This window comes from Microcebus murinus, chromosome 4 (assembly GCF_040939455.1).
Source record: "Microcebus murinus isolate Inina chromosome 4, M.murinus_Inina_mat1.0, whole genome shotgun sequence".
In the NCBI taxonomy this organism is placed as follows: domain Eukaryota; kingdom Metazoa; phylum Chordata; class Mammalia; order Primates; family Cheirogaleidae; genus Microcebus; species Microcebus murinus.
This window is the reverse complement of record NC_134107.1, coordinates 51,873,295-51,887,383: the sequence shown is the minus strand read 5'-3', so window position 1 is coordinate 51,887,383 and position 14,089 is coordinate 51,873,295. Positions and strand designations below refer to the sequence as shown.

Below are 14,089 nucleotides of genomic sequence, written 5' to 3'. Positions count from 1 at the left end.
TGCATTAAGCTGCTGCTAAAGAAAGTGTCTGAACCACTAACAGCCTCACAGAATGAAAGACTTTTATTTCCTTGTGATCATTTCTCCTCCCCTATACATTCCCTTATCTCCTTTTGCTACAGGATACTTTATTCTTATCTCCTTTTCATTCTCTTCTCCTACTTATACTTGATTGCTTGTGGCATTCGTATTATAAAGGTAATTATTTGCTTTTAATCAGTGCTGGAAAAAGTTCAGAAACTGTTGATAAGAGATTATAAGCTATTGACCATTATAAGCTATTGACTAAATAATAAAGCATAAGATAATTCCGTTTGGGAATTTATTATACTACAGATGTTTTAAACATGATGTGATAATTATGTCACCGAATGTTGTAATTTCTGTACTTCTAAATATTCTACAATAGTTTAGCAAATTTTCATGTAGGATTTTTCTAGCCCTTAAGGTTTAACCTTTAGCTCAAATATGACCCCAAATTGGCTTTACTTTACAATGTTCAGGAACAGAACAGTAAGTCTCTGCTTCTGTCTCATTCATATAGTTATTTTTATTTATTGTACTAGATGAAAGTATTCCTAAGCTCCTGCAAATTCTATTTACATTTGCAATATAACCCAACTTGTTATATAAAAACTATATAGGCCGGCGCAGTGGCTCACCCTGTAATCCTAGCACTCTGGGAGGCCGAGGCAGGCGGATTGCTCGAGGTCAGGAGTTTGAAACCAGCCTGAGCAAGAGTGAGACCCCGTCTCTACTATAAATAGAAAGAAATTAATTGGCCAACTGATATATATATAAAAAAAAAAAAAATTAACCGGGCATGGTGGCACATGCCTGTAGTCCCAGCTACGTGGGAGGCTGAGGCAGGAGGATTGCTTGAGCCCAGGAGTTTGAGGTTGCTGTGAGCTAGTCTGACGCCACGGCACTCACTCTAGCCTGGGCAACAAAGTGAGACTCTGCCTCAAAAAAACAAAAACAAAAAAAATTATATAAAACCAATAATCTAGTTCCATTAATATTGATCAAAAATATCAGAATTGTGATTCCTTTGATAGTATTCATTTTTTAAAATCATGATATTTTCATTGGTTGATGAAATTCAATGTTGGGTTGAATAAAGGGCTTAGGAACTTATAGTATAAATACAGATGACTTCAGTGCAGAAACAAAGCAGGGTGTTGCAGAATCAGAGTAGTAGTATATATAGTACAACAAAAATTGTTCTAAAATAGTTGATTACTTATCATAGCATGTCAGAGCTGGGAAGACTTTAAAGGTCATCTAGATACATAGAAGAGAAAAGATTTGCCCAAGATAAACTCCTTGTTCTCCTTAAGCTGACATAGTAAATAAAACTTTCATGAAAGACAGGATCAAAGATTCCTGTTCCTTTTTAAATGTTTTCATACTTGAGGATAGAAATCTTTTGGAATGGTTTTCATCAACAGGGATATTGTAATTTCATTTGACGAAAAGAAAAATAACAAACTTACTATATATGTAGATAAATATCTATATCTATCGACACATACATATATAGAGAGGAATTTTTTTTTCTGCCCAGAATATTGTTTGCTTAATATGAGGTCATTCTAGAAAAGGATACATGGGAATCAAAAGCAAAGACTACTTCCTGCTTTACGGTTTAAAGGACTTTTGTATTCCAAAGTTGTATAAGGCAAATATGAATGCAAGGAAAATAATTGGCAGAGTAGACTTTTCAAATGTTTAGATTACAAGAATAGTAGTATGTTCAGCAAGTATTTATAATGCACATTATGTGGTAGGCACTAGATATTTATTTACTTATTGATTGATTGATTGATTGATTGATTAAGACAGAGTCTAACTTTGTTGCCTGGGCTAGAGTGCCGTGGTGTCAGCCTGGCTTACAGCAGCCTCAAACTCCTGGGCTCAAGCAATCCTTCTGCCTCAGCCTCCCAAGTAGCTGGGACTACTGGCATGCGCCACCATGCCCAGCTAATTTTTTCTATATATTTTTAGTTGGCCAATTATTTTCTTTCTATTTTTAGTAGAGATGGGGTTTCACTCTTGCTCAGGCTGATTTCGAACTCCTGCCTTTGAGCAATCCTCCTGCCTCGGCCTCCCGGAGTGCTAGGATTACAGGCGTGAGCCACCATGCTCAGCCTAGATTTTTAAAAAAACAAAAATCAGGCCGGGCGCGGTGGCTCACGCCTGTAATCCTAGCACTCTGGGAGGCCAAGACGGGCGGATTGCTCGAGGTCAGGAGTTCAAAACCAGCCTGAGCAAGACCCCGTCTCTACTAAAAATAGAAAGAAATTAATTGGACAACTAAAAATATATATACAAAAAATTAGCCGGGCATGGTGGCACGTGCCTGTAGTCCCAGCTACTTGGGAGGCTGAGACAGGAGGATCGCCTGAGCCCAGGAGTTTGAGGTTGCTGTGAGCTAAGCTGATGCCACGGCACTCACTCTAGCCTGGGCGACAAAGTGAGACTCTGTCTCAAAAAAAAAAAAAAAAAATTATTTTCTTTCAAGGTATTATAGCATAAATGAAGTAGGAGATAACCTTTTAGGGTATTCAGTTAGGGGCTCTTCTGACTTAATCCTTATTCTTGACTCTATTTTTCTTTTATATTTCTTTCTCTGCTTTTCTCTACTCATTTTTTAATGTGCCCACTTGAATGATTCCATCTTGGAGTGTCATGTAATCAGTGATGAGTTTTGAATACCATTCTGGGTTTCTTAGGTAAATTTAAATTTGAAGTGGAAGGTGCTGTTTTCAGAAAAAAAGAAATGCCTGCAGGGGAAGCTCAACACAAAAAGACTAGAGTCTTGAGCATGATCCCAGGCAGTATTAAAGGATAAGACATTTCAATTGTCTTTATATTTTTGCAACATTTAATTTGTTTACCCTTTGTATTTTCAGGAGAAAGGCCCTTTAAGTGTCCCTTCGAAGGCTGCGGTCGGTCCTTTACAACATCAAATATCAGAAAAGTGCATGTTAGGACACACACAGGAGAAAGACCTTATTACTGCACAGAGCCAGGATGTGGGAGGGCATTTGCGAGTGCAACCAATTATAAAAACCACGTGAGGATACATACAGGTAACAGTCTCTGATCTCTTGGTCTTTTATCTTTTGAAACTCAGTTTAATTCCTGCCTCTTCCAGAAACTATTTCCATTAATTTCTTCCCTCCTCCTACCACTTGGCATAGTGGAAAGAGACTAAGCAAATTTGAAAAGTTCACTTTAGCATTCATATATTCACATATTCAACAAACAGTTATTGAGCATCTATTGTGTGTTCTCCTGCCAGGCATCAGAGGTAGACAGGTAAGACATTGTCTGGGGCAGTCTACTTGAGGAAGGATAGTAGACATAGAGTTGCTGTAGTGTCTCCCATTATATGAACAGTATGCTGTGAAAGCAGAGAGGGAAGCAGTCATTTCTATGGGAATGGAAGAACCATTCTAAGAATGCTTTCCAGGGCAAATTTGACCTATAGACTGAATCTTAAAGTTTGCCAGGTAGAGGGAAGGATATTTCTGGCAAGGGAAATGTCTTGGGTAAAGGCACAAAAGTATGAAAAAAGATGATACTGGTGGTGGTTCCATGTGACTTGAGAGCATAGAGTACATGTAGAAGATTTGTACAAGGTGAGGTCAGAGAAGTAGTCAGAGGCCTTGTATGTTATGCTGTAATGCATTGTAAGGGTGGTTCTTAATCTGGACTTTTTGGAGTTTGTACGCAGAGTGGGTGGGGTGGTCTGTGGATAGTCTCTTTTGGTAAACAGCTTTATCAAGCTATTATTCACCTACTATATAATTCATCCATTTAAAGTATATGAGGCCAGGTGTGTTGGCTCACGCCTGTAATCCTAGCACTTTGGGAGGCCAAGGTGGGAGGATTGCTTGAGCTCAGGAATTCAAGACCAGCCTGAGCAACATGGTCGGAGACCCTGTCTCTACAAAAAGATAGAAAAATTAGCCAGGCTTAGTAAGATGCACCTTTAGTTCCAGCTAGTCAGAAGGGAAGCTAAGGCAGGAGGATCGCTTGAGCCCTGGTGTTTGAGATTGCAATGCAGTGAGCTGTAGTGATGCTACTGCACTCTACCCCCTGCAACAGAGCAAGACTCTGTCTCAAAAAAAAAAAAAAAAAAAAAACTCAATCCAAATCCTTTCACTTCTTAGCTGTGGTTTGGTGCCACCTAGTGGCAGTTTCTGCTCTAATCTAAATATCAATTGGGCTGATTTTCCAGGTTAAAACTGACTGCCAGGCGGGGCGCTGTGGCTCACGCCTGTAATCCTAGCTCTTGGGAGGCCGAGGCGGGCGGATTGCTCAAGGTCAGGAGTTCAAAACCAGCCTGAGCAAGAGCGAGACCCCGTCTCTACTATAAATAGAAAGAAATTAATTGGCCAACTGATATATATATATATAAAAAAAAAAATTAACCGGGCATGGTGGCACATGCCTGTAGTCCCAGCTAGGTGGGAGGCTGAGGCAGGAGGATTGCTTGAGCCCAGGAGTTTGAGGTTGCTGTGAGCTAGGCTGACGCCACGGCACTCACTCTAGCCTGGATAACAAAGCGAGACTCTGTCTCAAAAAAAAAAAAAACTGACTGCCATTTCTTTTGCCCTCACCACCACATCTTCCCCACAATCATCCACCAAAATAAGAACTTTAACCTGCCTGCTTTGAGAATTGGAGCTGAGCAGAAGACAGGAAATAACCACCAATTACTTTATGTCTAAGACTTATATTGGCCAGGTTTGGTGGCTCATGCCTGTAATCCTAGCACTCTGGGAGGAGGAGTGTGAGGATCACTTGAAGTCAGGAGTTCAAGACCAGCCTCAGCAAGAGTGAGATCCCCTCTACTTAAAAAGAAATGAAAAAATTAACCAGATGTGGTGGTACATGCCTATAGTCCCAGTTACTTGGGAGGCTGAAGTAGGAGGATCGCTTAAGCCTAGGAGTTTGAGGTTGCTGTGATGTAGGCTGATGCCATGGCACTCTAGCCCAGGTGACAGATCAAGACTTTGTCTCAAAAAAAAAAAAAAAGACTTACGTTACATTAGTATGAGATTTTACTGTTCGTGGGTGGATTCACTATATTTAGAAACATATGGAAAGAGGCAGTTACCCAAGGAAGGTGTAAAATGAGAATAAACTAGGACATGCATGTATACATACTTGCATATGCACATTTTAGAAATTAGGAGTTCACACCAATAACCTCCAATTCCAGTTCACCCTACAGGGCTGCCCCCCCCCATTCCATATTTGTATGCCTCTTCCACAGCAAGACCCCTGGCTTCCAACAGTGTTAAAATATTTACTCACTTGCTCAATCTTCTAATACATCTAAAATAGTTTCAGAATCGCTTCATCCATACCACTACAATAAACAAACCTTCTAAAAAGAGTTAAAGGTGTGTTTGCAGTTCCTCCCCTTACTTTTGACACTTAGCTCAATAAATAAATTTGATTTATTTTCTCCCTTACCCCAACCTCTTAAGTCAAGTTAAAAGTATTCATTTGAACTACAGGTAGGTTGATCTGTTCCAGTTTGCTTTCAGTTTAGGTCTCCACACTACTACATGTTAGCACTGTCTAGCTATTTAATGATATTAAGTAATTATTAATTTTGTTTAAATTTGTTAAAAGAATCTATCCATTAGGTATACAATCTGATATATTTACAAATGAAATGGAATGCTATCTGGAAATGTTTCAGAATAATCCTAGGTAAGAAGGAGGAGGAAGGTATTCATTCAATCCCTGACCGCTAAATTTGACTGGCTTAAAAAAAAAAAAAGAAGGGGGAAATATAGTAAATAAAAGAGACAATATTGGCCATAAATTGATAATTGAAGCTGGGTAATTGATACATGGAGGTTTATTTCTCTATACTTGTGTATATGTTTGAAATTTGCTATAATAAAAACTTCTAAAAATGTATGTCCCTATACTATTCTCAGATTATTTCCTAGAACAAGAATTAAAATATTTACTGCCCTTTGTATCGCCTACTTGCTATTAGTGAATACTCAGTAACTTTTGATTGGATGCAAGAAGTCAGGTTAACTTAAATAGAACATGTATGTCCTTTTAGATATGTTGACATATCCAACTTTATCTAATAGACTTTTTAAGAAAATCCTTTTTTATTATCTTTATAAAACCCTTAGGATAAGCTACATTAGATATAGTAATAATTGCATTTATTATTGTCATTATTATAATATCATTAATGATATCTGGATTATCTAGTTACAGGAAACAATAAATTACAGTTTCATCAAAGTCAAGTTAACCACTTCGGTACTGCGCTCACCGGCCTCGAAACCTTGCCCACAGCTGGCACTCATGGTCCTCACGATAGTTTGTGCTGTGCATTGATGACAAATCCATTTTGCTCTTATGTGATGAGGAAAGCTTGAAAGCACTGAAAGCTTGTTTTACTTTACAGGCAGCTTTATTTGTAATGTAAATCAGAATAGGTAACATATACATATATGTTTTCATTACTTTTTTTTTAAATGTTCACAATTTTATTTTGAAAAATGAAAAATTAGAAAAGTCATACCACAGCTGTTGGCTAAAGTCAACACTCAGCTGTGCGTGTTCATCTGTGGCTATTGACTATAGTCGACCCTCATACCGAAGTGGTTAAACTGGGCAATATCTCTATCCTCACTTTTCTCATTCCTTGAGATTAAGGGAAAAGTGTTCTTGATGCATAGGAAAGGCACGAAGGATGTAGACTAGCTCTTGAGCCAAGTCAGAACCATACATCTTGTGTGCTGCCTCGTGGTAGGATGAGGGGATTTGGCAACTATTTATTTTTAGAGGCTTTTTCCCCATTGGGGGAGGTATGGGATGATTATGCATATGTAAAAGTCGTCTTTCTTTTTTTTTGATGCTGTTCTTTACTTAGGGGAAAAGCCATATGTTTGTACAGTTCCTGGGTGTGACAAAAGGTTTACGGAATATTCCAGTTTGTACAAACATCATGTTGTCCATACTCACTCCAAACCATACAACTGTAACCACTGTGGGAAGACGTACAAGCAGATCTCCACGCTGGCCATGCACAAACGGACAGCCCACAATGACACTGAGCCCATCGAGGAGGAGCAGGAAGCCTTCTTTGAGCCTCCCCCAGGTGAAGGTTTTGTCCATTATATCTGTTTCTGAGTTTGACAGTCAATAGTTATGAACATAATTTATCATTCATAGCATTTTCTCAAATCATAATGTTACATTCATATAATCACACAAACATGTAATTTACAACTATGACAAGTGCTATCAAAGAAAAGTACTTGGTACTTTGGGATGTATAAGAAGGCAGCTTTAGTCTGGGAGTTCACAGAAGACTTTCCCAAGGAAATAATGTTTGGAGAGACCTAGAGGGTGAATAGTGGTTAACTAGGTGAAGAAGTAGGTGTTGGGGGAAGGGAAGCAGGGATCAAATGAAAGAGAAAGTTCCACATATAGGGGATGACACATGCAAAAAGCCAGGAGGTTGGAGAGAGGAAATAAATTGGAGATAGTGAAAGGAGCCTGGGCAGTATGGCAGTTCTACCTGGGAGGTGGTGAAATGAGGCTGGAAAGTGAAGCAGGGATGGCCAGCCTCTTGGGTCCATTAGGGATATTGGTTTTAATCATGTGAATAGAGAGGTGCTCCCAAATAACTCTTCACTGATTCAGGTGCCATTAGGTATGTTGTAAGAGACACAGTTATTCATTTCAATAAGAGTAAACTCTTAGAAAAAAATATTTTAAGAGAATTACATTCAACAATTTCAGTTAAATAATTTAGTATAGGTAAAACACAAAGCAAAGCATAGGTTGTCTTACCATTTGTTACATTGAGTACCTCCTAAATGAAATAAATTTGAAAATTAAAAGAAAACATCTTGGCCGGGTGTGGTGTCTCAGACCTGTAATCCTAGCACTCTGGGAGGCCCAGGCAGGAGGATTGCTCGAGGTCAGGAGTTCGAAACTAGTCTGAGCAAGGCCCCATCTCTACCAAAAATAGAAAGAAATTAATTGACCAACTAAAAATGTGTATACAAAAAATTAGTCGGGCATGGTGGTGCATGCCTGTGGTCTCAGCTACTCAGGAGGCTGAGGCAGTAGGATCGCTTGAGCCCAGGAGATTGAGGTTGCTGTGAGCTAGGCTGACGCCACGGTATTCACTCTAGCCTAGGCAACAAAGTGAGACTCTGTCTCAAAAAAAAAAAGAAGAAATGTCTTTTCTCATTTTTAATAACTAATATTAAAGCACTGAAAAACATTTAGGTGGGAAAGTTGGTTGGAGAATCAGGGAAAGAACAGATCATCTGCTCAAATGATTCCCTGTAGTCTTCATTTGTCTTTTCAGGTATTTGTCAGGTGATGTATGAAAATAACAGTTCCATCATTTCTGAGCTATTTTATTTTCTAGCCAAAACACTGTAAACTGTGCTAGGTTAGATATTAAATCCACTATGGAGATATTGGTCAAATAGTACAAAGTTTCAGTTAGGAGGAATAAATTCTGGAGAACTACTGTATAGCACTTGACTGTAGTTAATAAAAATACACTGCATACTTGAAAATTGCTAAGAGAAAGGAGGTAAATAAAAAGATATTGCAATAACTGCTGGATCCTTTCAGTTAGAAAGCAAACTTAGGCCCGGTGCCGGTGGCTCACGCCTGTAATCCTAGCACTCTGGGAGGCGGAGGCAGGCAGATTGCTCAAGGTCAGGAGTTCGAAACCAGCCTGAGCAAGAGCGAGACTCCATCTCTACTATAAATAGAAATAAATCAATTGGCCAACTAATATATATAGAAAAAATTAGCCGGGCATGGTGGCGCATGCCTGTAGTCCCAGCTACTCGAGAGGCTGAGGCAGTAGGATTGCTCGAGTCCAGGAGTTTGAGGTTGCGGTGAGTTAGGCTGATGCCATGGCACTCACTCTAGCCTGGGCAACAAAGCGAGACTCTGTCTCAAAAAAAAAAAAACTTAGTTTGTAAGACTCTTCTTTTTAAAGCTTCCTCAATCTCTTCCTTAAATGTTGATATTTCAGATTATTAGAAGTTCTTATATTTTAGAAAATACTCTATAATATAATAATATACATTTTGTTTTTGTAGGGTTTTTTTTGTTTGTTTGTTTGTTTGTTTTTTTGAGACAGAGTCTTGCTTTGTTGCCCAGGCCAGAGTGAGTGTGTGGCATCAGCCTAGCTCACAGCAACCTCAATCTCCTGGTCTCAAGCAATCCTGCTGCCTCAGCCTCCTGAGTAGCTGGGACTACAGGCATGCACCACCATGCCCTGCTAATTTTTTCTATATGTATTAGTTGGCCACTTAATTTCTTTCTATTTATAATAGAGATGGGGTCTCATTCTTGCTCAGGCTGGTTTCGAACTCCTGACCTTGAGCAATCTGCCCGCTGGTGGCTCACGAATGCGTCCCAGAGTGCTAGGATTACAGGCGTGAGCCACCGCGCCTGGCTACCTTTTGTTTTAAAAAAAGAAAAAACCTAAACTAGGATTGCTTTTCCAAGAATAGGGATGGATGTTTGTTCCTTTTCTCTCACATGATCCTCTGGGTTTTGTAACCCATTGAAATAATTGTGTATAAATAACTGAAACAGAACAAAAGGAAGTGAAGTAATGACTGTCGTGGAAATTACACCTTGATGACTATAACCATATGAGTGCAAGCACCAACCACTGACTGTGGAAAGTATTCTTAGATTAACATAGTAAGTCCTTCTTTGAAGGAGAAAATTTTTTTTGCTCTCTTTCTGGCTTCATGGGAGGTGGAAAGTGATGGAAAAAGAGAGGGATCAAGGATCTTCCTGGTTGCCAAGGATAGCAATAATGAGTGGTTGAAATTGCTGTTTACTTGCAGCTTCTTTATGAACTAAAGAAGTAGATAGGGGTTCCTGTTCTATCACTTATTAAATGATTAACCTTACCTCAGATAATGTGCCATTATATTGTCTTTACACAATGATGTCATTGTGTACTGATGACTTGTGATCAATCACTTGTGTTAAAGACTAAGTAAGTTAGTGTCACTAGGTTGTGTTTACAAACCATTCTGGCTTTATGGTTAATGTTTTTGAAGATTGTCTTATCACTTTTAACAGCTTTTTAAGTGAATGAAAGAACTTAGTGCATACTTGCCATATTTGAAGGGTTACTTGCCAGTCTTTCTTCTCCTCCCTGCCCCCAACATGCATGCACAGTATCATGTAATTACTCTAACCAAGAGAATAAAAGAGGTCCAGCAAAATTAGAACACTTAAATTTGATGTGGAAAGATTTGCTTTGGTCTGCTTTGATGTGGTTTGGCTTTGCAAAAGTGGAGGTAGAGGAATTAGAAGGAAGTCCTGTAAACCATTTTCATGATTTAGAATATAATACATACACATTTTAATTTATATAATTTTCTCTTTAATACTTAAAATGTCTGTTTTCTAAACAGATGGGTTTGTTGGTCAAATAAATGATTCCTTTGTTTTAAACAGGTCAAGGTGAAGATGTTCTTAAAGGGTCCCAGATCACGTATGTCACAGGTGTAGAAGGGGACGATGTTGTGTCTACACAAGTAGCCACAGTAACCCAGTCCGGGTTGAGTCAACAAGTTACACTCATATCCCAGGATGGGACTCAGCATGTAAGTATCCACCAGAAGCCAAACAGGTTAAATAACATTTATCTAAACCTGAGCTTGAAAGGCAGGCTGGGTTCCCTTTGAGGAAAGCTTTGAATATCAGAGCACAAAGTCTGGACTTATAGCCTATAGGCAGTGGTAGATTCCTAAAAGTTTTTTCAGTAGTCTGCTAAGAGAGAACACATGCAGGGAGATTAGTAGACAGAGAATGTTTATGATGATGTGGAATCCAAATGGTGCTGTTGGTATAGGTCCAAGGTGAGGTAATAAAGGTCAGAACCACAGTGAGAATGAGGAATTGAAAAGTACTACTGGATTCATGTGAAACATGATAGGCAAACCTATACAATTTCCACGATTCTCCTTAACAGAAGAATTATTAACAGGAATCCTGAGAATTCACTCAGCTAGCTTCACAGAGTCAGTAGAATAGGTATATTGATTTCCCCCAGGAAAAGCACAGTGTAATGGTAGTTCTCTGATAGCCAAACTTGTCCTTATTTTTTTTTTTTTTTCGTTCTTGGACTTGTCCTTATTTTATAGATGCCACTAACCTAAAATAATTCAGGCTTTATTTCATTTTTTTAAGTTCTAGTTAAGGTTGTCTTAATACCTGGTGGAAACAGGCACAGTGGGGTATGCTGTGCTGCTTTACCCTCCTACACCTACCTTTTTCATGGAGAACGCCCTCCTTAAGCCATCTCTCTTAGGGCTTTACTTTCCATGATCAATCTGCCTGTTTTAATACACAGGATTAGAAAATGCAAAGCATTCCTACCATCCGTTTATCCCCTTCCTCACTTTGAAATCACAAATTTCACACACTACTCTTTGTCCACTGGCTGGCATGCAAGATTAAACATATCCACTTAAACCAGTTTTAATTCAGCATCAACCCTAGCACTGATAATTTTTTTTTTTTTGAGACAGAGTCTCACTGTGTTGATCGCATACAGAGGCCCTCTGGAGGTCATTTGATCTAATCTTCCTCCTCCCTATACAGGAGAAATTCCTGCTGCAGTAGCTCTGAATCAGCCACTACTGAGAATACCCCCTCAATTAAGCAAATTGCTTTCTTAAGAAGCAGTCTGTTCCATTGTTGGATAATTCTAGTGTTATCAGACCAGAACCTAACCCCATATCATCTCATGGCTCCTCTTTGACCATACAGAATAAGTGTAATCCTTCTTCAAGTATTCTAAAAACAATTATCTTCCCTATCCCAGTATTATATTTTCTCTAGATTTAACCTTCCCATTTCCTTTAGGAATTAGATTTCCATTACATTCCTTTAATCATTTAAATGGTAGACATTTATTGACCATCTACCCCAAGCCAGACATTTTGGTAGACTTAATGTGGGAAGTACAGTAAGGGGATATTACAGTCTAGTAGGAGAGAGACATTTGTAAAATGAATGATAATTTTTCATAATGGAGCATATATAATTGAGGGATATATAAAGTGCTTTGGCAGCCTGGAGGAGTGAATACATGATTCTTCCTAAAAGAATCTCGGAGGCCTTTGTAGAGAATGGCCATTCAGTTGGGTATTAAAGGATTTTCAGGAGCTCACCATGGAGAGAGTGAAGGGGTGGGCGAAGTCATGAAACTATAAGAGAATATGACTGGGACTCTCTGGGACTGCAAATGATCAGTTGTGGCTGGAATGTCAGATGCTGATTTGAAAGTTGTGGTAGATGAGTCTGGGGAAGTTGGTAAAGGCCAATCATAAAAAGTCAGGAATGCCATGTAAGAAGTCTAAACAGGTGATAGTGAATCACTGGGGATTTAAGCAGGGAGCATAGTGAGGTTTGTTTTGTTTTGTTTTAGAAAGATGTCAACGTAGATGATGGTTAGGGAAAAGTTAGACTGGATGCCTGGAGAGAAGTTGTACTGTTGTAGAAATTCAAATGAGAGAAAAATAAGGATCTAAATTAGCAATAGGGAAGGAAGAGATCAATTAAGAAATACTATATTGATGTTTCTGATGACTGAAAGAGTTTATTCCATTATACAAGGCTTATTTGCTCCCACAGAGTAAATTTATACAAGGGTTGGCCCAGTCCTCAAGTAAGATTGCCGAATATAACAAGAATCAGTGACTGTTTTATAAAACGCACTATATTGCAGGTCAACATATCTCAAGCAGACATGCAGGCCATTGGCAACACCATCACAATGGTAACGCAGGATGGCACACCCATCACAGTCCCTGCTCATGACGCCGTCATCTCCTCAGCAGGAACACACTCTGTTGCTATGGTTACTGCCGAGGGCACAGAGGGGCAACAGGTAATTACTTTTTCTGTTATAGCAATCAATACATACATCACTGTCAAAACTGTTACATAGATGTACAGTATGGTATAGCAGTTAAGCACACAAACTTTGGATTGAATCCTATTTTTGCAACTTCTTAGCTCCTTAACCCTCAGAGTCTGTTTTTCCTCATCTATAAAGTAGATATAAAGCATTTACCCCACAAGGTTGACATAAGGATCGAATGAGATAATGCATGTAAGGTACTCAGCCAGGTATATATTAAGTGTTCAGTAATGGTAGCTATTCTTGCCATCATCATCATCATCATCAGATATTTAGGAAGTAAATCTGTTTGCAAAATTTATTTAATATTTTTAATGTCATTTGTTCACATGGTTCAAAAAAATAGGTATGCAGTTAAAAGTCTTCCTTCCACTCCTGCCTTCATCAACTCAGTTGTTACCCCCCACAGATAATCCACTTTTGTTAGTTTTTAATGTATTTTTCCAGTGACTCACTAAACATATACAAACAAATACAAATAAGTAGTTGTCTTCCCTCCTTTTTTTTGAATGGGTGAACTATACTGTTCTGCATCTTATTGTTTTTTTAAACTTAACAATACATCTCAAAGATCCTTCTATTTCATTAGAGAGCTTTCTCATTCTTTTTTAAAGCTGCATCCTATTCTACTATATGGATGTGCCATAATTTATTTAAAGTCTTTTTCTATTTCAAACAACACATAATCTTTTGCACATATGATTTTGCATGTTTGTGAGTAGATAAGTTAGATAAATCCCTAGAGTAGGATTGCTGGGTACAAAGATAAGTGCATTTGTAATTGTGACAAATGTTGCCAAACTTCCCTTCTAGGGTTGTGCCAGTCTACATTTCCACCTGCAGGGTTTGAGAGTGCCTGTTTTCCTTCAGCATAGTCACCATGGTAGTATCAAACTTTTGGATTTTTGCCAATCTGATGTATTTTTTTGTAGTTTTAATTTTTATTTCCCTTAAAGTAAATGATGTTGGTTAATATATTTAGAAACTGTTCTTGTATTGTGCTGAAAGCAAAGTTGAGTCCCAATCTTGAAAAAAGAACAAAGTTGGTGGTCTTATACACCTTGAAATACTAAGCTCAGAATCATAAAGCTTCAGAAG

The 14,089-nt window shown here is 38.6% G+C and overlaps 1 protein-coding gene across 6 annotated transcripts in view; it reads left to right on the top strand.

Moving 5' to 3' along the window:
* Positions 1 to 14,089, top strand: part of ZNF143 (zinc finger protein 143) — a 58,090-nt gene that overhangs the window by 32,416 nt on the left and 11,585 nt on the right. For 5 of the 6 annotated variants that reach the window (XM_012784019.2, XM_076002187.1, XM_012784015.3 and 2 more), the window contains 4 exons: positions 2,916 to 3,095; positions 6,929 to 7,156; positions 10,519 to 10,667; positions 12,797 to 12,958. In XM_012784019.2, coding sequence (XP_012639473.1) covers positions 2,916 to 3,095; positions 6,929 to 7,156; positions 10,519 to 10,667; positions 12,797 to 12,958 — 719 coding nt within the window. The remainder of the gene's footprint in view (positions 1 to 2,915; positions 3,096 to 6,928; positions 7,157 to 10,518; positions 10,668 to 12,796; positions 12,959 to 14,089) is intronic. The other variant, XM_076002188.1, reaches the window with a different exon arrangement.